The sequence below is a fragment of the Musca domestica genome, unplaced genomic scaffold, assembly GCF_030504385.1.
Source record: "Musca domestica strain aabys unplaced genomic scaffold, Musca_domestica.polishedcontigs.V.1.1 14, whole genome shotgun sequence".
Lineage (NCBI taxonomy): Eukaryota > Metazoa > Arthropoda > Insecta > Diptera > Muscidae > Musca > Musca domestica.
This window is the reverse complement of record NW_026712192.1, coordinates 4,459,784-4,481,425: the sequence shown is the minus strand read 5'-3', so window position 1 is coordinate 4,481,425 and position 21,642 is coordinate 4,459,784. Positions and strand designations below refer to the sequence as shown.

The 21,642-nt window shown below is 34.5% G+C and overlaps 2 protein-coding genes across 2 annotated transcripts; one reads left to right on the top strand and one right to left on the bottom strand.

Moving 5' to 3' along the window:
- The first annotated feature begins 8,749 nt into the window (after positions 1–8,749).
- On the top strand, positions 8,750–9,722 carry LOC101897817 (antigen 5 like allergen Cul n 1). Its single transcript, XM_020037722.2, has 3 exons — positions 8,750–8,911; positions 8,975–9,369; positions 9,437–9,722. Exons 1-3 carry the CDS (start codon positions 8,789–8,791, stop codon positions 9,690–9,692), a joined length of 774 nt encoding a protein of 257 aa, XP_019893281.2. The 5' UTR covers positions 8,750–8,788; the 3' UTR covers positions 9,693–9,722.
- Positions 9,723–19,607: 9,885 nt separating this feature from the next.
- On the bottom strand, positions 19,608–20,663 carry LOC131801036 (antigen 5 like allergen Cul n 1-like). The gene is made up of 3 exons (XM_059118995.1): positions 20,485–20,663; positions 19,972–20,366; positions 19,608–19,905 (listed from the first exon to the last, which is right to left on the bottom strand). The coding sequence occupies exons 1-3, from the start codon at positions 20,602–20,604 to the stop codon at positions 19,644–19,646; spliced, it is 777 nt and encodes a 258-aa protein (XP_058974978.1). The 5' UTR covers positions 20,605–20,663; the 3' UTR covers positions 19,608–19,643.
- Between the last annotated feature and the right edge of the window lie 979 nt (positions 20,664–21,642).

Here is a 21,642-nt window from a genome sequence, read left to right as displayed (position 1 = left end):
ATGGTTCTAAGATATTTTTAAGATCAAGGCCATTACAATATACGTTAATAATATCATTTAAATGTAACAGCTACAGATGTTTCTCAGCGCGGTCTAACACCTGTTCTTCTAGAACGAAAACAAATAGATACTGTTTATCTAAACTCTGTTAAGCTGTTTGTCTGCTCTTTTCTTGACAAGAAAAATATTTATTTAACCCTGACAAAGCGTATTTCAAATATAATGGAAGTTTTTGGAAATTATTTCTTAATAATCTAAAAATATTCTGATTTCTCTTCTCAATTGTGAAATGGATGATTGTAAATACGAAAATAATTATTTCCAGTATTTCTTTTAAACTTCTAATTTAAATATGACATTTCTCTGGACCTGATTTGTACAGGTCCAGCCATGGTACAAAACCTATGATCTTCCCAACTTTTTGATTTTTTATCCTGACCCATAGTGGTTTGTCATTCCGTTTTTATACCCTCCAATATAGTATGAAGGGTATATTAAGTTTGTCATTACTTTTGTAACACCTCGAAATATACATTTCCACCAGTCTGTCCCTCTGTGGAAATCTATCTCTCTATCTTCCTAACGAAATGAAGAAGGTTGATAAAATTTTACTCAAATGCAGGTCTTTTGGTATTGAAAATGTACAATGAAGGTCCACGTTTTGGTATAGCCCCCATATAATGGTACCTCCCTATTTTCGGTATTTTGATGATTTTAACGACATTATTCGCCGGAATTGTTTCAAATTTGGTACTTGAAGTTCGTAATAAATACTACAGCCTATGACAGAAAATTGTCTGTGCAGGTCAACGTCTTTGTATAGCACCCATATAACGATACCTCCCGATGTTCGGTATTGTGACGATTTAAGCGACATTATTCAGCGGAATTGTTTCAAATTTGGTATTTGAAGTTCGAAATGGATACTACACCCTAAGACAGAAAATTGTCTGTGCAGGTCCACGTCTTCGTATAGCTCCCATATAACGGTATCTCCCGATATTCGATATTTTAATGATTTTAGCGACATTATTCACCGGAATTGTTTCAAATTTGGTATTTGAAGTTCGTTATGGATACTACTGGCTAAAGCGGAAAATTATCTGTGCAGGTCCACGTTTTGGTATAGCCCCAAAAGTTACCTGTGCAGGTCTACGTCGACGTATAGACCCTAATATAACGGCTACATTCTGTATTTTTAAGATTTTAACTGATTTTTTAACAGATTTTATTTTTCGAAAATTTGGTGGAGAGAGTTTATAGTTCGGCCCTGCCGAGCTTACAGCTTTTTTACTTGTTATATCTCGAAATATAAATGTTATACCCCACAAAGTATACATATTCTTGATCAACAAAAACAATAATTTTCGATTTTGCGATGTCCGGCCATTCTTGCATAGAACTGTCAATATAAGTCTAAATGTTGACATAGTCTCCAGATATTCGTCATTTCGATGATTTGTGTCACACTTTTCAAATTGAGAATTTGAAGATCCTAAGGAGTAGTACATTCCATGGCAGAAAACATTTCTGTATTTTAATGACTTTATTGACACTATTAATCGAAATTGTTTTAAGTTTCGTATTTGAATATCGAAATGACCTATGACAAAATTAGCATAAAAAGGTTAAGGTCTTCGTTTATGCTCTAAACGATTCTATATTCGGATTTTTTATGATTTTTTGAAAATTTACAAATTCCTTCCAAATGGTGGAGGGTATTCAAAATTCGGCCCAACCGAACATATTGCTTTTTACTTTTTATACCCAACACCACAAGGTGGTCAGGGTATTATGTCTTTGTGCATTTGTTTGTAACAGGCAAAAGGAAACGAGATAGACCCATTGTTACTTTTGATGATATGCATAGAATCACATTCTGAATCGATTTATGAATGTCCGTCCGTCCGTCTGTGCATGTATTTTTGTAAACAAAGTACAGTTCGCATTTATTGTCCTATCCAGATGAAATTTTGCACAAATCATTTGGTCCAAGGACGAACCCTATTGAAATTGGAGATAATCGGTTAAAATTTAGATATAGCTCCCATATATATCTTCGTCCGATTTGCCTCTTATTGTGCAGAAAACGTGTAATATCAGGCCGAATGGTATGGAATTTTGTACATACAACCAGATTTGGCCTGAAAATAAGTATGCCAAATTTTATCGAAATCGGTTCAGATATAGGTATAGCTCCCATATATATTGTTCATTCGATTTGTTATTTTAGTCCTCCGCATCCGTAATATGTACTCTGTAACAACAATATTTGGTGAAATATATCAAATATAGCTCAGAAATACCTTTGCTAAATTTTATCGAGATCGGTTCAGATTTGGTTATAGCTCCCGTATATAACTTCGTCCGATTTACCTTTTATTGTCCACTAAACGTGTAATATTTGCCCAAATGCAATAAAATTGGCACTTATGACCAAATTAAGTTTAGAAGCTAGTATGTCAAATTTGGTGAAGATCGGTTCAGATATAGCTATAGCTCCCATATATACTCTTCATCCGTTTTTTTATATTTGTTACCCACATCTGTAATATGCACTCCGTAACGACGATATTCAGGGAAATATATCAAATACAGCTCAGAAATATCTTTGCCAAATTTTATTGAGATCGGTTCCGATTTGGATATAGCTCCTACATATATCTTTACCCGATTTCAAGTTAATTGTGCACCAAATGACTAATACAAGTCCGAATTTAAAAGATACAAATGCTTCGGCATATTCAGTCCTTTGAACTTTAAATTATGATCATAGCGTGTATGAACTTTTAATTGTTATACGGAGCTCTACCAAATTAGCAAAGTGGTGTAGGGTATCATAAAGTCAGCCCCGCCCGACTTTTAGACTTTCTTTACTGGTTTTCAATGAAAAAAGATTTGGTATCAAACTTATTTCTTCTTTCTTATACCCTTAGCCATATGTCTAAAGAGGGTAAGACGAAAATGAGCCTCATGATATTTTGGGGCTATCTAACCATTCTAGCCACTACGGTAACGAGTGAATATAAGAAAAATTTGTCCACTGTTTTTACGTCCAACCAAAATGTTAAAAATCAGTTTTTTTTCTCTTCAAACTTATGCTGATCAAGAATATATACATTTTGTTGGGAATAAAATGTATATTTCGAGGTTTTACAAACGAAATGACAAACTTATTGCGGTATTGTCTACCTGACATAGTACTGATAAAAATATTGAGATTTGCTAAGTTATCCCAAAATTGGATGATCCTTTCTTTCTCTATACGGTAAACTATTTTCTGTGATAATGTTGACATTTTGTAGGGGAGGTAGCAGAAGAAGTGGACCGATGTTGCCCATCTCCGAACTCGATCTAAGTTTGACATTATTGTTACGATGTACCAAGTTTGGATCAAATGGGATACTTCCTTCGAGACTAGTCAGACAGACAGACGGACGGACACATAAAGATCGACTCCAAATGTTTTGAAACGGATTTGTCGCAGGGGAAGAGTTTAAAACCGTTATTTCCATGAGGCACCTTTTGACCGTATCAAATGATGTATACCCTGTGTAACCATATGGCTGAGGGCATACAAATTGAAGAGAAGCGAATGATTATTTGACATTTAATGAATGTTATCATTATTCAAACTTTTGACCCTTTGTGTGGGAGGTACTTGATGGAGTGGACCGTACTTGATACTTGATGGAGTTGGTCAAAGGTCAGCAATTTTGACCAATATTGCACATCTACAAACCCGATCAAAATTTGACAAAAATATTGCGATGTATCAAGTTTGGATCAAAAGCGAATACTCTCTTCGAGAGTTGTCGTGCACTTCAAATATACCTAAACGGATTTGGGCCAAAGGGACCTTGGGTCTAAAATCTATATTTCCATGAGGCAACTTTTGGCCTATTTGGCCTTTGGCCACTGTAAGCATATGGCGGAGGGTATAATAATATTTGACTCCTATGGTAGCATTTTTAATAAACAAATGCAGATGTTGTTAAATACGTAATTCCGCACAAAAGATAACGATGCTGTTTTGAATCTGGCAACAAAAAATAATAATATTGACCGTGTATCATAGGGAGTATTGAGGAAAATGTGAAAAGAAAAAACATATACAAGCCGACACGACTTCAGAGGATCAATTCAACTTAATTTTTATACCCTCCACATAAAAAAGGAGGGTTTTTTAACTTTTTTTTTCAAATAACAAACAGGACAGTAGAACGGAAGGTTCACAATTCTTTCATTGTATATTATATACTAGCTGAACCCGGTGCGCTTCGCTACCCCTTTTGATTTTATATGCATTCAAAATTGTATTTACGAATATATGTTGGTTTAAAAAAAAAACAAATTTAAAAATTTAAAAAATATATTGCTCTACTTTAATGCGTAAATAACCAAAACCATTAGAAAAGCAGTTACATGACATACATACACGAAGGGTTTGTCCTTCGGATTTATTTATTTCATAGCAAATACCAAGCGTGCAGTAAACTGCAATCTTTTGAAGTTGAGTGGCATTTCTATTGCAATTAGTGAATTCGAGATAGCAACATACTTCGCCGTAATAAGCGTATTTCAAATTAATTGTTGTGTTGTTTTTTAGTGTTAGCCTAAGGCGTTGTGGGTCAATGGTTCTTATTAAAATCATATCCCAATCTGATCCGGTTTAAATATAATTTTAAAAAAATTACTTTTACACCAAATCCCGCCACACCTTTCACATTTCATTGAAGTTGATGCGTCAAATATGTGAAATCGGCCGAGAATATATATATGGGAGCTATATCCAAATCTTAACTAATTTCCAATTAATTTGTCACATTTATTATTGTAACCAAATTCCGCCACACATTCTGAATTTCATTGGTATCGGTCATATATATCATGTGTGGTGCATAACATGTATGAAATCGGCCGAAATATATATGTTAGCTATATCCAAACCTCAACTGATTTCAATATAATTTGGCAATTTTTTCTGGTGCCAGATTTTGTCTCTCTCGCTTTGGGTACATCAAATATGTGAAATCGGCTGAGTATATATATGGGAGCTATAATCAAATCTGAGCGTATTTGAATATAATTTGTCAAATTTATTTTTGTACCAAATTTAGCCACTCATGCCGAATTTCATTGGAATCGGAAATACGTATCGTGTTTTGTGCATCAAATATGTGAAATCGGCGGAAAATATATGTGGGAGCTATATCCAAATCTGAACCGATTTTAATATAATTTGACTAATTTATTTTCTAATCAAAATCCCGTTACATGTTCCAAATTTCTTTGGAATCGAACATACATATCGTGTATGGTGCATAAAATACATGAAATCGGTCGAAAATATATATTAGAGCTACATCCAAATCTGAACCGATTTTAATATAATTTGACAAATGTATATTTGTTTTAATTTCCGCTACACATTCAAAATTTCATTGAAATTAGAGATACATAGCGTGTTTGGTGCATCAAATACATGAAATCGGTCGAAAATATATATAGCTCCCATATATCCATCCAAATCTGAACCGATTTCAATTTAATTTGACAAATTCATTTTGGCTCCCAATTCCGTTACTTATTTTAAATTTCATTACAATTGGAAATACATATCGTGTTTGGTCCACCAAATACATGAAATCGGCCGAAAATGTATATGGGAGCTATATCCAAATCTGAACCGATTTCAATATAATTTGTGAAATCAATTTTTTAGATAAAATCTATCACACGTTTCAAATTTCATTGAAATTGGGGATACATAGCGTGTCTGGTGCATCAAATGCTTGAAATCGGCCGAAAATATATATGGGAGCTATATCCAAATCTGAACCGATTACAATATAATTTGGCAAACTTATTTTTGTTCCAAATTCCGTTACGTATTCCAAATTTGGAGACTGTGTCTTCAACCAATCAATAGATATGTGCATATTAATTCTAAATTTTTGGGAGGTACCTCCGATTCTGGTGCTATATCTCCAGTTCCAAGCGGAAATTCAAAAATGTATATAGCCTATGTTACTTTCAGGCGATGTTGCAGTATATATGGAAATTTTCAGGAAAATCTATTCAGCGGTTTTCGAGTCCATAAATTACAAACAAACAAACAAACAAACAAACATACAAACATTTTCCTCTTTTATAGATATAGATAGCCGAACTACTGAAATGTTGATATCCACAACCTTATCATACATGGGAGGGTTTTGAAGTATTTAAATTTGTGATTTTGCAGAACCCTTAAATTATGAGTTTTTGTTTAATTTTTGACAGACAGATGTTAACATTTGACATTTTTATACCCGACACCACACTGTGGTACAGGGTATTGTGTCTTCGTACATTTGTTTGTATCAGGCAAAAGGAGACGAGATGGGCCCATAGTTCCTTCAAATCATCTCCATAGAATCTCATTCTGAATCGACTTATGCAGTTTAGTTTGTCCATGTATTTTTGTAAATCAAATTCAGGTCACATTTATTTTGCAATTGTGACTCCAAAGAGTCTCCATAGAATCTCGCGAAATGCGTAATTTTTGCCCAACTTGATGCATTTTGAGAGAGAGGCTAGCAAATTTAACCCTAAAATGAAGTGTGTTAAATTTCGGTCACCCATATCTTTATTATACAGGGTGAGATGAAAAACTGCCACAAAGTCAAACGCCCTAATTTTTACATTCTTTTTTAAATGTTATTGAATGAAAGCAAAAAATTTCATCAAATTTTAGAAGAAGTTTAAATTTGTACGAATTGGTCAACTTTGGCGCGAATTATGACCTTCAAACGGCCAATGAAACCGTCACATGCTGCCCGAATGTTGCTCTGCGATATTTTGCCCCATTCCCATCGAAGCACTTGCTTGATTTTAGTACCAAAATTACTTTCAAAACAAGTAAGCAAAAGCTATAGTCGTGCGGGGCCGACTATGTTATACCCTACAACACTACAATATGTTAGAAGCCCCCTTATGTCCAAATCCATATTGGAAGATTTCGCTTTTGAAATTAGGATTTTGACTAGGGACATTTGCCCAATATTTCTGCACTCCGTCGGGCTGTTAGAGGTTGTAGTTTATTTTACAGCTAAATCTAATCCAAAGGTCATCTAAAACGCTAGAATTCTTCCCTGTCCTTAACTCTCTTCACAGGCGTGTCGATTGGCTTCAATTGTGTGATGGGAAAAATATTTCTGTTCTTGGTTAATTTTAACCCCTAAGTATTTTGCAATCACCTCCAAAAGCAAGAAGCCCCTCCGTACCTCCAAATTTAGACTCATCTATATGATTTGCTTGTCTACGATATTTGGCTATATTCGTCAACGAAATCAGCATAAAAAACCAGAAGTTCGCCTTTTGTGAATTTAGGATATCGCTTGTATGTAATGCTGGTATTTGTTTACACAAAATTAGTGGTCCATTGTACCCGCTGTCCTAAACTCTAACTTTATGCGAGATTTCGTGTCCTTCGGTTTATATTTGTGACCTTTATAACGGCTGCAAAATCAGGACAATTTTTAGTTGTTGGGCCATTCCAACCCCTAATATATTGCGGAGATCTTTGAAAACAATAGGCCTGGCCCTTCTAAGCCCAACCCTTCCCTTGTGAAAATTTTCGTGAGGATCGGACGATATTTGCATATAGTATCACAACCTGTGTTGTAAGGTGAAAAAATATTACAAAATATTATAAGTCAAATTGAAAAAATCGCATGCGATAATAAATATAAAAAAAAAATAAAAAAAATGTCACAAAATACTACAAAATCTATATTAACATCTTTATTGGCATATTTTTCTGCGATTTTTTTAGATTTTATACTTTTATGCCAAGAGGGCATTCTGAATTGACAAAATTTGTCAAAATCGGTCCAGCCATTCTTGAGATATAAGCATTCTAACTAACATCCCCTTACTTTGTATATACACATTGTATATATTTCGCTATATAACCGATATATTTACTATGGGCATCTATGTTACGGTCAGAATTGACCCGTTCGTCTATTTGTGATTTCGCCAGGGATTAAAAATATTTGCGGTTTAATGGAAATTTTTACTTTTTTAAAACAAATGTTGGAAGGTTTCTTCTTCAAAATTGGAAGGCTTCTTCCCAGCCCTATGCTTACTTCCGCTTTGATTGGTCCATAATTGCGACCTGTAGAGCAACTGCAAAATCAGGAATTTTTTCAGTTTTTGGTCCATTTCAACCAAAAGAAATAGGGTTCTATTCTGACCCTAGCCCCACCTCCATTCTCAATTTCGTGAAGATCGGACCATAATTGCGACTTATAATACCCCCAACACATAGTGTTGTAGGGTATAAATACCTTTTGCAAGTTTTATAGAAATCGGTACTGATTAGGATATATCTCCCATATGCATTACCCTCATATTATTTAAATAGGACTTATGTCGGTATAGAATCGGTAATAGAAGTTCTTTAAATCTAAAATAATGTGTCATTTTTATGACCTTATATAACCCTACTCTCATAGCTGTAACATAGAAAAAAACTGACCTATTTTATTTTTTGCTTGTGTATCAAGTCAGGCACTGGTAAAAAGGAAAAAGTCTTCGAGCCTCCCTATTATCAAGAGATATTTTTAGAGCAAGGTGTCTAGATAACACAGCCGAATGAACAATGACTAACCATTGTTTTCTGATAACATAATAAAATTCAGTTAAAATCTGAACGTTCCGCTGTGAATTTCGTCAAAGATAAATTTAACAAAAATATACATTTTATTTAAGAATCGGAAGTCTATGCGATATAAATAAAATGAAAATTCTTGTGAAGTTGCTGGTTTTTACAGCATTTATCATAATAACCGGAGCCACGGACTACTGCTCTCCGTTTCTGTGTCGTAAAGCACTTAAGCACATTGCCTGTGGAAATAATGGGGTAATTAAAAAAACGAAAAAATATCACGTTCGATATCATTATTACCAATTTCAATTTCCTCAGACATTTTCCAGTAATTGTCCCGCAGATGCTACAATTGTCCCCCTTAATCCATCCATTCGGGATTTTATTGTACGCGGGCACAATGAGAAACGAAATTTTATTGCCGGAGGAGGTGATGCTAAACATCTGCCAGCTTGCCGCATGGCAACAATGCAATGGCATCCCGAATTGGCATCATTGGCCGAACTGAATGTTCGTCAGTGTTTGATGCAACATGATCAATGTCGTAACACAAATGAGTTTCTATATTCTGGACAGAATTTAATAACCATTGGTTATTATGGAAATCCAAATGAAACAAGAATGTTTCAAAGAGCTCTAGACGTGTGGTATGATGAAGTGCAGAACAGTAATATGGAATTTATTCGTAAATATCCGGAAAATTACAAGGGGAAGTGAGTAAAGTGGTGCTAGGGAAAAATGTAAAATAGTAAAAAAAAAGATTCATTTATTCAATTACAGAACAATTGGCCACTTCACCGTAATGATGGCTGATCGCAATATCCGCGTTGGCTGTGCTGCTGCAAAATATTCCAAATTGGGAGTTTCCTATAAAATATTCTTAATCGCCTGCAACTATGCCACCACCAATATGATTGATTTTCCCATTTATGCCAACTGTAATTCATCCGGCACATCGTGCATTACTGGCCGAAACCCCCAGTATCCAAATTTGTGTTCAATTGGTGAAGCCTATAATGTGAACAGATGGTATTAAATAAAGCTTTAAATTTTGAACAACATTAAAATATATACCATTATCGAACAAAATTACATACGAGTTGTTTCCAAAACTCAAATGTTTACAAACAAAATCCAAGGAAGGAGAAGCCACTGCTGCGTATTTTGTAGAACTCCCGTAACAAAAAAATATATATATCAGGAATTTATGTGAAGTAGGTCATACCAAAAAATAACATTGCTGAATAATTCATGGTATAACTTCGACAAGGATTATATTAAAAAATATTTAAATAATAAACACAAATTTGATGTACTTCCTTCTAGACTGAATTCGGTCGGATGTGACAAAATCTAGGTCATTTGGACTGATATTGGCCATTTAGTGCACAATTAATCCGAAATCGGTTAGAGATATATATGGGAGCTATATCTAAATTTAAAAAGAATCTGACGCCTATTTCGCATTTTATGAGATACTAGCTGAACCCGGTGCGCTTCGCTACCCCTTTTGATTTTATATGCATTCAAAATTTTATTTACGAATATATGTTGGTTAAAAAAAAAACTCTACTTTAATGCGTAAATAACCAAAACCATTAGAAAAGCAGTAACATGACATACATACACGAAGGGTTTGTCCTTCGGATTTATTTATTTCATAGCAAATACCAAGCGTGCAGTAAACTGCAATCTTTTGAAGTTAAGTGGCATTTCTATTGCAATTAATGAATTCGAGATAGCAACATACTTCGCCGTAATAAGCGTATTTCAAATCAATTGTTGTGTTGTATTTTAGTGTTAGCCTAAGGCGTTGTGGGTCAATGGTTCTTATTAAAATCATATCCCAATCTGATCCAATTAAAATATAATTTAAAAAAAAAATACTTTTACACCAAATTCCGCCACACCTTTCATATTTCATTGAAATTGGTGCGTCAAATATGTGAAATCGGCCGAGAATATATATATGGGAGCTATATCCAAATCTTAACTAATTTTCAATTAATTTGCCACATTTATTATTTTAACCAAATTCCGCCACACATTCTGAATTTCTTTGGTATCGGTGATATATATCATGTTTGGTGCATAACATGTATGAAATCGGCCGAAATATATATGTTAGCTATACCCAAACCTCAACTGATTCCAATATAATTTGGCAATTTTTTTCTGGTGCTAGATTTTGTATCTCTCGCTTTGGGTGCATCAAATATGTGAAAACGGCTAAGTATATATATGGGAGCTATAATCAAATCTGAACCGATTTTAATATAATTTGACTAATTTATTTTCTAATCAAAATCCCGTTACATATTCCAAATTTCTTTAGAATCGAACATACATATCGTGTTTGGTGCATCAAATACATGAAATCGGTCGAAAATATATATGGGAGCTATATCCAAATCTGAACCGATTTCAATTTAATTTGACAAATTAATTTTGGCTCCCAATTCCGTTATTTATTTTAAATTTCATTACAATTGGAAATACATATCGTGTTTGGTTCACCAAATACATGAAATCGGCCGAAAATGTGTGTGGGAGCTATACCCAAATCTGAACCGATTTCAATATAATTTGACAAATTTATTTTCGGATCAAATCCCGTCACATATTCCAAATTTCATTGGAATCAAACATTCATATTGTGTTTGAGGCATCAAATGAACGAAATCGGCCGAAAATATATATCCAAATCTGAACTGATTACAATATAATTTTTCAAACTTATTTTTGTTCTGAATTCCGTTACGTATTCCAAATTTGGAGACTGTTTCTTCAACCAATCAATAGATAAGTGCATATAAAATCTAAATTTTTGGGAGGTACCTCCGATTCTGATGCTATATCTCCAGTACCAAGTGGAAATTCAAAAATGTATATAGCCTACGTTACTTTCAGGCGATGTTGCAGTATATATGGAAATTTTCAGGAAAATCTATTCACCGGTTTTCGATTCCATAAATTACAAACAAACAAACATACAAAAATTTCCTCTTTTATAGATATGGATATAATTCTTAAACAAGTAAGCAAAACCTATAGCCGTGTGGGGCCGACCTTGTGAGACCCTACTACATTACAATTTGTTCGAAATCCCCTTATGTCCAAAAACATTTTGGAAGATTTCGTTTTTGAAAATATGCGAAATTCCGTGTAGATTAGTTTTCAATTGTTGTCTATAGGGCGACTACAAAATTAGAAAAATATAATTTTTTTAGTCCATTTGAACCCTTAAATGTAAATCTTGAGAACAATAGGCTTTAATTCTAACCCCATGTAAAATTTCGTGAGGATCGGACGATAATTGCCACATGCATGCATAATACGCTAAAAACATAGTATTGCAGGGTTATAAATTAAAAAAAATACAATTTAAACTGTAAGTCAATTGAAAAAATCGCATGCGATAAAAAATACGATAAAAATATGACAGAACAAGTAAGCAAAGGCTACAGTCGAGCGGGGCCGACTGTTGAATACCCTACAACACTATAATAAACCATACAGTTTACATAGGCGAAATACTCGACAGAATTCCACAAGAAATTGTGACAAATAATTAAAGAAAACCATCAGGTTTCGTTCTCTAATTTTCGAACAATAGCAACTTAAACGAATTTGCTCATTTCCAATTTATTGGTAGATGTTGCACGTAAATGGTCTTCCTAGATCTTCCTTTCCCAAAGACCTATAATCTCTCAGAAGTGGCAAAATATTAACATTTATTATTGGATTTTGACTGAAACGCCTCTATATGAGATACAGTCGTTTGACTATATTCTTCAACGAAATAGTCAGAAGTGCGTCTTTCCTGTATTTGCGAATTCTCCAAAAAGTCACAGGAATGGACATTTTCGTATTTTGTCTACAAAAGATGGCAAACTATTTCGCACATTGAACATTTTTGGATGGCCATCCAAAACTGCTTGGCTTTTGCAATGTCCGGTAACCCCCATTCAAATGTGCGTGAGGATCGGGCGATAATTACGACCTGCTGACAATTTTGCAATTTTTTGGTCCATTTCAACCCCTAAATATATTGCGATCATCTCCAAAAAGAGTAGGCTTCTAATCTGACCCTCATCTTATACCCATGCAAAATTTCGTAAGGATCGGGCCATAAATGCGATCTGTATATGATATCCTGATATCCTAACTACTTAGTTTTGTTAGCTGTAGAAATATTACCAAATGTTTAATTCAAAATGAAAATATGCCAAAACAAGTAAGCAAAGGCTACAGTCGAGCGGGGCCGACCGTTGAATACCCTACAACACCATAATAAACGATACAGTTCATATAGGCGAGATACTCGAAAGAATTACACAAGATATTGTAACAAATAATAAAAGAAAACCATCAGGTTTCGTTCTCTAATTTTCGAATAATAGCAACTTTAACTAATTTGCTCATTTCAAATTTATTGGTAAATGTTGCACGTAAGTGGTCTTCCTAGATATGGAACCAATATTTCCCAAAGACCCATTGTCTCTCAGAAGTGGCAAAAGATTAACATTTATTATTGGCTTTTGACTGAAACGCATCTATATGAGATACAGACATTTGACTATATTCTTCCACGAACTCAGCGTTAACGAAATAGTCAGAAGTGCGTCTTTCCTGTATTTGTGAATTCTCCATAGAGTCACTGGAATGGAGATTTTCGTATTTTGTCTACAAAAGTTGGCAAACTATTTCACACATTGAATATTTTTGGATGGCCATCCAAAACTGCTTGGCTTTTTGCAATGCCCGTAACCCCCATTCAAATGTGCGCGAGGATCGGGCGATAATTACGACCTGCTGACAATGTTGCATTTTTTTGGTCCATTTCAACCCCTAAATATATGGCGATCATCTCCAAAAAGAGTAGGCTTCTATTCTGACCCTCATCTTATCCCCATGCAAAATTTCGTAAGGATCGGGCCATAAATGCGATCTGTATATGATATACTGATATCCTAACTACTTAGTTTTGTTAGCTGTAGAAATTTTACTAAATGTTTAATTCAAAATGAAAATATGCCAAAAATATGACAAAATTGAAAAAATATGAGAAAATTTTACAAAATCAATATTTTCATCTTTATAGAGATATTTTTATGCGATTTTTAAGACGTTTTTTCTTTCCTGCCAAGAGGCCATTCTAAATTAATGAGAACTGTCGAAATCAGTTCAGCCGTTCTCGACTTATAAGAGATCTTTCAAGCATATCTTCTTTGATAGACATATATATCGCACCTATTTTGCTATATATCCGGTTTGTTGGATGTTAACATCAAAGTAAAGGTCAGAAGTAACCTTGTGATGGCTTTGTGATTTCGCCGGGATTTAAAATATTCACGGTTTAATGAAAAATTTAGATTTTTTTCAACACAAAAGATATGGTCTATTTTACCCGCTAAATATAATCCGATGACCACCCAAATTGGCAGGCTTCTTCCCCGTCCTAAACTCTAGCTACATGCGAAATTCCGCGTCGATTGGTCTATAAATGCGACCTGTATAGCTACTGCAAAATCCGAAATTTTTTCAGTATTTGGTCCATTTCAACCCCTAAACATTTGGCGATCATCTCCAAAAGAAATAGGGTTCTATTCTGACATTAACCCCACCTCCATACTAAATTTCGTGAAGATCGGGCCATAATTGCGACCTGTAGAGTGATTACAAATTAACATGGACAGACGGACAGACGGACAGACGGACAGACGGACGGACGGACATACATAGCTAGATCGACTCAGCTCGGCGAGCTAGGAAGATCCATATATACTTTCCTATGTGGGAAACCAATATTTCGTGGTGTTACATAATTTTTGGCCCAATCAAACTTATAATACCCCCAACACATAGTGTTGTAGGGTATAAAAAAATAAATATAATTGTTTTTGAATATAAATATGTGTGTTTAATTAAAGAAAATCAAACGATTTTCTCAAGCAACCATTAGGAACTGGGCTGGACACTGGGCTTTTACATAATTTCCAAATATCAAATTAATGTTGGTTCAAGGCAAAAAATTGAAACCCAAAAACGTATGACGAATTTTCGTTAAAGGAGATCTTAGAATGTCAAAGAAAATTGTGTCCTGAACATCAATATTCCCAAAACCGTTATATTGGGCCACATCCATTTTTGGGACCTGAGTGGAGATGGAGGCATCGAAATTCCGAAATTCAAAGTGTTTTTTGAAAAAATTTGCAACGTCTTTCAAATTTCAATAATTATAGCGTAGTGGTACGGATCTCAGTTGTAATTGTTTTACGAAGATGTGTTCTACATATTTTGATTTAAAAATATCAAACTACAGCCATTTTGGCTGGAAAAAGTTAACAAGACCTTAAAAACGCTTTTAATGCAAAAACGTGAAGCGATATTGAAAACAAGTTGAAGAGTTTTAATCCGTTTTACGACCCCTAGCATTCGACCATTTATTTCTCTATGACCTTCATGTGGTGTCCATTGGAATTGCAATGTTCGAATATCGAAACAAAGAATTGTGCCGAATTTTTCGTTCAAAATGCAAACAAATTTCGTTTCGAGATATGACAATTTCGAAAAATCTGTATTTTTCAGAAAATAAAATAAAAATTCCACATTTTACAATTTTTTTGGATTGTAACGAATAAAGAAATAGAGGAAAAATTTTTGCTAAGTGAGCACAAATCAGCACCGCATCTCGATATTTAGATTTTTAAAACAATTACAGCGATTTACTGAAAAATACTGGGTTTCTTCGAAATTATCAAATTTCGAAAACGGTTAAAGATATTGAGAAACAAGTAAAAAAGCAGTAAGTTCGGCCGGGCCGAAATTTGAATACCCTCCACCATTTGAAAAAAATCCGGTGAATAATTACGCTAAAATCACCAAAATACCGAATATAGGGAGGTACAGTTATAAGGGGGCTATACGAAGACGTGGACCTGCATAGACAATTTTCTGTCATAGACAGTTGTTTCAATTACGAACTCTAAATGCGTAATTTCAAACAATTCCGGTGAATAATGACGCTAAAATCACCAAAATACCGAATATAGGGAGGTACCGTTATATGGGGGCTATACGAAGACGTAGACCTGCACAGACATTTTTCTGTCTTAGGCTGAAGTATCAGTTTCGAACTTCAAATACCAAATTTTAAAGAATTCCGGTGAATAATGTCGCTAAAATCATCAAAATACCGAATATCGGGATGTACCGTTATATGGGGGCTATACGAAGACATGGACCTGCACAGACAATTTCCAGTCTTAGGCTGTAGTATCCATTTCGAACTTCAAATACCAAATTTGAAATAATTCCGGTGAATAATGTCGCTAAAATCATCAAAATACCGAATATCCGGAGGTACCGTTATATGGGGGCTATATGAAAACGTGGACCTACATGGCCCATTTACGAACTGAACCTGCCTAACCTGCCTACTGAAAACATAAACATGTGTGCAAAATTTTAGCCTTCTATCTCAATTCGTTCGAAAGATAGCGTGATTACAACAGACAGACGGACAGACAGACAGACGGACATCGCTAAATCGACTTAGAATTTTACGCTGATCAAGAATATATATACTTTGTTGGGTCTGACATGAGTATTTCGAGGAGTTACAAACGGAATGACAAAGTTAATATACCCTCCATAGTATGGTGGAGGGTATAAAAATATGCAAATATGCAAAGTTGCAATTCTGGCATACTCTCGAAGTTATCTTTTTTTCGATTTTTGTAAGAGAGATCCAAAAAAAAAATAACGCTGCAAATGGGCACAAGTTTAGTAAAATTCAGCACAACTTTAATTTTATCAAAATTCGAAAAATGCAATTCTTTCAGATTTTTTTTTCGAAATAAATCTTTTTTCAAGTATCTTAGAAAATTTTTCGAATTTCAAAAAATCGGTGCATTTGAGCACAAACCTGGCACAATTCAGCACATCTTTTTCTCGAAATCCGACACTAACAGACACCAAAAATGTCCTTCTTTGGGAATTTACCATAAAGAATGGGCCTACATATCCCAATTTTACACTAGATCCAATTTTAGTTCGAATATTGCAATGTGCGAACTTTGAAGAAAAGTGGTTAAAATTTTCGCAATTTCTGAGAGTTTCGTTATAAAAAAAGTGGACACTTTGTGAGAAAGGCTCATGAAAGTTCCACATTCACACCAGATCTAATTACACTGTGCAACAAAATTTAATTGTATCAATAATTATGGGGAAAATGCAGCAGATTACGATAATAGGATTAACAAGTAAAAAGGCATTAAGTTCGGCAGGGCGAACTTCTAATACCCTCCGCCATTGGGTAAAGACAACATTTTTATGTAAAAGTATCTGGATTCAAATCTGTTCCACTTTAAACTACAAACTCCAGTAAGATCGGTAGGCAAATGGTGGGAGTCGTTATATGGGGGCCATGCTAAGACGGGAATTTATACAGACAAATTTATACTACAACAAATAAAAACTATTGCAAGTCTTAAATATCAAATTTTACACAATTTACACAAATCTATTAGAAAATGTGGCTTAAATCGTCAAAATACTGAATATCCGATGGATCCTAGATTTTAAATATTCTGCCATCGGAGCTAGAACCAATTACGAACTACAAATATCAATTTTTAGACAAATCCGTAGAAAAGTTTGGGTAAAACTATCATAATACCGAATATTTAGAGGAACCGTTATACGGGTACAATGTTCCTCCATCAGAGCTAGAGCCTATAAGCAACTACAAATACCAATTTTTGTGACAAATCCGTGTACAAATGTGGCTAAAACCATCAAAATACCGAATATCGGGAGGTTCCGTTATATGGGGGCTATACGAAAACGTGGATCTATATAACCAATGTTTTGTCACCGAAGCTGGAACCCATTGCAAACAACAAATACTAATTTTTTTTTGACAAATTACTGGAAATATGTGGCTAAAACCAGCAAAATGCCGAATATCGGGAGGTACTTTTATATGGGGGCTATCCGTGGACCGATATATCTTATTATACCCTCCACCATACATAGTATGGGGGGTATATTAAGTTCGTCATTCCGTTTGTAACTCATCGAAATAATCATTTTGGACCCAACAAAGTATATATATTCTTGATCAGCGTAAATTCTAAGACGATTTAGCCCTGTCCGTCCGTCTGCCTAAACAAATTAAGATAGAAAGCTAAAATTTTGCCCAGATCTCCCTTTGTCTGCAGGCAGGTCAAGTTCGAAGATGGGCTATATCGGTCCACGATATCGTATAGCCCCCATATAACAAATTAAGATAGAAAGCTAAAATTTTGCCCAGATCTCCCTTTTGTCTGCAGGCAGGTCAAGTTCAAAGATGGGCTATATCGGTCCACGATATCGTATAGCCCCCATATAACGGTACCACCGATATCCGGTATTTTGATGATTTTAGCCACATTTTTCAATGGAATTGTATAAAAATCCACACAAGGAGTTCTCTGTGAGTACTTTATCCCTTGGCTGAGAATTATCTATATAGGTCCACGATATCGTATATCACCCATATAACGGTACCCTCCGATATTCGGTATTTCGATGATTTTAGCCTCATTTTTCGACGGAATTGTCTAAAATTCTACACAAGGGGTTACTTGTTAGCACTTTACCACCTGAAAGGGAATTGTCTATATAGGTACAAATTTTCGTATAAACCCCATATAACGGTATCCCCCGATATTCGGGATTTTGACGATTTTAGCCACATATTCCAATGGAATGGTCTGAAAATCCGCACAACGAAAGGGAATTATCTATATAGGTGCACGATATCATATAGTCCACATATAACAGTACCCCCCGATATTCGGTATTTTGATGATTTTAGCCACATTTTTCAACGGATTGTCTGAATTCTACACAAGGGGTTCTTTGTGAACACTTTACCTCCTGACAGTTCGACCCGGCCGAACTTACTGCTTTTTTACTTGTTTTCAGTAAATATTGGTCTCTGACGAATATTTAGATGTTTAACAAACATCCAAGATGGAGGGTATAAAAAGAAGGCACGTGTATCGGCGTTTTGAAAGTTTACATCGAAAAGTAACAATAAAGACGGGGCAAGATCTCCCTCCCTCCTCCACATTTTCGGAAATTTTCGGTTCAAGATTTCTCGGAATCCATGCATTTCAAGTATATAATGCCTGCGGCAATATTGCAGATAAAATTACGGGGAGTATTTTGGTCGAAAATGTTAAACTTCAAGTAACATAAAATTGGGTTTTAGACGGATGGTGTCGACAAAAGGAATATTTTACACAAAATTTCATAATAAATTACAGCTCATGTAAAAGGTAAGATAGTCTTTATGAAAATTACATTCAAAATTATGTACTAAAATTTAAAATTATTTGTCGAATCCGAGAAAAATATCCCCTTATATTTAATTTTTATTTCTATTTTTTTTTTTTTTTTTTTTTTTTTTGAAAAATTCAAAGTAGGAATTATTTTAGATCTTGTGAGTCTCTGAACAAAAGAAATTTGCAAAATAATATTCGTAAAATATCTAATATTGGGAACATTAACCATTTAACAAAACCTACCGATGTAAGGTACCTTAAAGGTTTTTTATAAATTTTCCAGCCATATTACCTTACATTTAAACAGTCCAAAACATACCAATTTCAAAATTTTCCATCAAGATGCCGAAAATTTTATGATCTCCTTTAACGAACAGTTCAATGTTTTCATATTAGCCCTATATAGCGGGTCCAGATGTTTTTATGTTTTCGTTTAAGTCTATTTTCTCATCTGAACCAGCATTAATTTGATATTTGGAAATTATGTAAAACAAGACCCAGTCCCCAATAGTTGTTTGAGAAAATCGATTGATTTTCTTTAATCAAACACAAATTTTTATATTGAAAAACAATTAATTTTTTTTATTTTACGAAGGTTAGATAAATTATAAAAAGCAAAATCAACAAATAAAAGTAACAGAACTCATTATTTAATACCACTTATTAACTTCATATTTTTCCGATGTGGAACACAAATTGGGATATTGGGAATTTCTACCCGAAGTGCATGAAGATGCGGGAGAACTGCAGCTCTTATAGATGGGGAAACCCAACATATTGGTGGTGGCATAATTACAGGCAATCAAGAAAATCTGTCTATCCCCAGAAATTCTGGTGTCATCGTAAGTGGCAGCAGCACAACCCACACGAACATTGCGATCTGCCATCATTACTGTGAAATGGCCAATCATACTGAAAAATAAGAAAAAAATCGAAATAAAAATAAAATGGTTAATATATTCCAAATTTCCAACTCACGGTCCACTATAGCCAACCGGGAAATCATCAATGTAAGACATTTTCACATCCTTTACTTCATCATACCACATGGCAAAGGATTTTTGGAAAAGTGTACTGTAACTTTGTTTACCCCAGAATGATCTCCAGGCCAAGTTTTGTCCAGCATATTGGAAGGTTTCAGTGTTGCGACACTTGTCATGAGACATCTTACATTGCAGGACATTATAGGCAGCAACTTTAGCCAATTCATCATCCCATTCCATGGTGGCCATACGACAAGCAGGTGCAAGACCATTGACACCACCACCAGCTACCAAATTACGTTTTTCATTGTGGGCACGAACGATTTCGGCTTTTAGATTGTTGTCGATGGTGACGAAAGCAGCATTTGAGGGACATGAGCTGGCAAATTGCTGAAATTGGATGTTCATTTGTCATTAAAATAAATGTTTTTGATACGGAAGTCAAGTTAATCCTTAGGGACCTTTCGAGGATTATAGAATTATTGTTGTACTCAGCTTCTGCACATACCTTTTTGCCACAGGCAACGTGTGTCACTCCTTTATTGCACAAATCTGTTGAACAATAATCGGTGGCCAAAGCCGAAGCAATAACCGTGCCGATAATTAAAATTTTGACAAACTGATTCATTTTCACCTCTAAGTATCTATAATTCAAACTCCAGATGTTGTTGAACTGATAGAGAACTGTTGAAAATTCACCCCTTAAGTACTAAAAAAAATTGACAGATGGTTCTAAGATATTTTTAAGATCAAGGCCATTACAATATACGTTAATAATATCATTTAAATGTAACAGCTACAGATGTTTCTCAGCGCGGTCTAACACCTGTTCTTCTAGAACGAAAACAAATAGATACTGTTTATCTAAACTCTGTTAAGCTGTTTGTCTGCTCTTTTCTTGACAAGAAAATATTTATTTAACCCTGACAAAGCGTATTTCAAATATAATGGAAGTTTTTGGAAATTATTTCTTAATAATCTAAAAAATATTCTGATTTCTCTTCTCAATTGTGAAATGGATGATTGTAAATACGAAAATAATTATTTCCAGTATTTCTTTTAAACTTCTAATTTAAATATGACATTTCTCTGGACCTGATTTGTACAGGTCCAGCCATGGTACAAAACCTATGATCTTCCCAACTTTTTGATTTTTTATCCTGACCCATAGTGGTTTGTCATTCCGTTTTTATACCCTCCAATATAGTATGAAGGGTATATTAAGTTTGTCATTACTTTTGTAACACCTCGAAATATACATTTCCACCAGTCTGTCCCTCTGTGGAAATCTATCTCTCTATCTTCCTAACGAAATGAAGAAGGTTGATAAAATTTTACTCAAATGCAGGTCTTTTGGTATTGAAAATGTACAATGAAGGTCCACGTTTTGGTATAGCCCCCATATAATGGTACCTCCCTATTTTCGGTATTTTGAATTTCGGTGCAAGAATTTATTTATTATTTTCGACATTTTTTGCTTTCATTCAATAAAATTAAAAAAAAAAAATAAATGCAAAAATTATGGCGTTTGGCTTTGTTGCAAACTATTGGTCCACTCATTTTCGAACCTCGATCAAAAAATGTTAAGGTTTTGAACATACTTTAATGCCATTCCGTTTGTAGCGCCTCGAAAAAAATCGAAACATTTTTCAACAGAATTATCTTA

Bases quoted from the DNA above. Each gene is read 5' to 3' on its own strand.
- LOC101897817 (XM_020037722.2), top strand. From the start codon at position 8,789: ATGAAAATTCTTGTGAAGTTGCTGGTTTTTACAGCATTTATCATAATA. The intron at 8,912-8,974 runs GTAATTAAAAAA...CAATTTCCTCAG, and splicing joins TTGCCTGTGGAAATAATGGG to ACATTTTCCAGTAATTGTCC. The intron at 9,370-9,436 runs GTGAGTAAAGTG...ATTCAATTACAG, and splicing joins CCGGAAAATTACAAGGGGAA to AACAATTGGCCACTTCACCG.
- LOC131801036 (XM_059118995.1), bottom strand. From the start codon at position 20,604: ATGAATCAGTTTGTCAAAATTTTAATTATCGGCACGGTTATTGCTTCG. The intron at 20,367-20,484 runs GTATGTGCAGAA...ATCCAATTTCAG, and splicing joins ACGTTGCCTGTGGCAAAAAG to CAATTTGCCAGCTCATGTCC. The intron at 19,906-19,971 runs GTGAGTTGGAAA...CTTATTTTTCAG, and splicing joins CCGGTTGGCTATAGTGGACC to TATGATTGGCCATTTCACAG.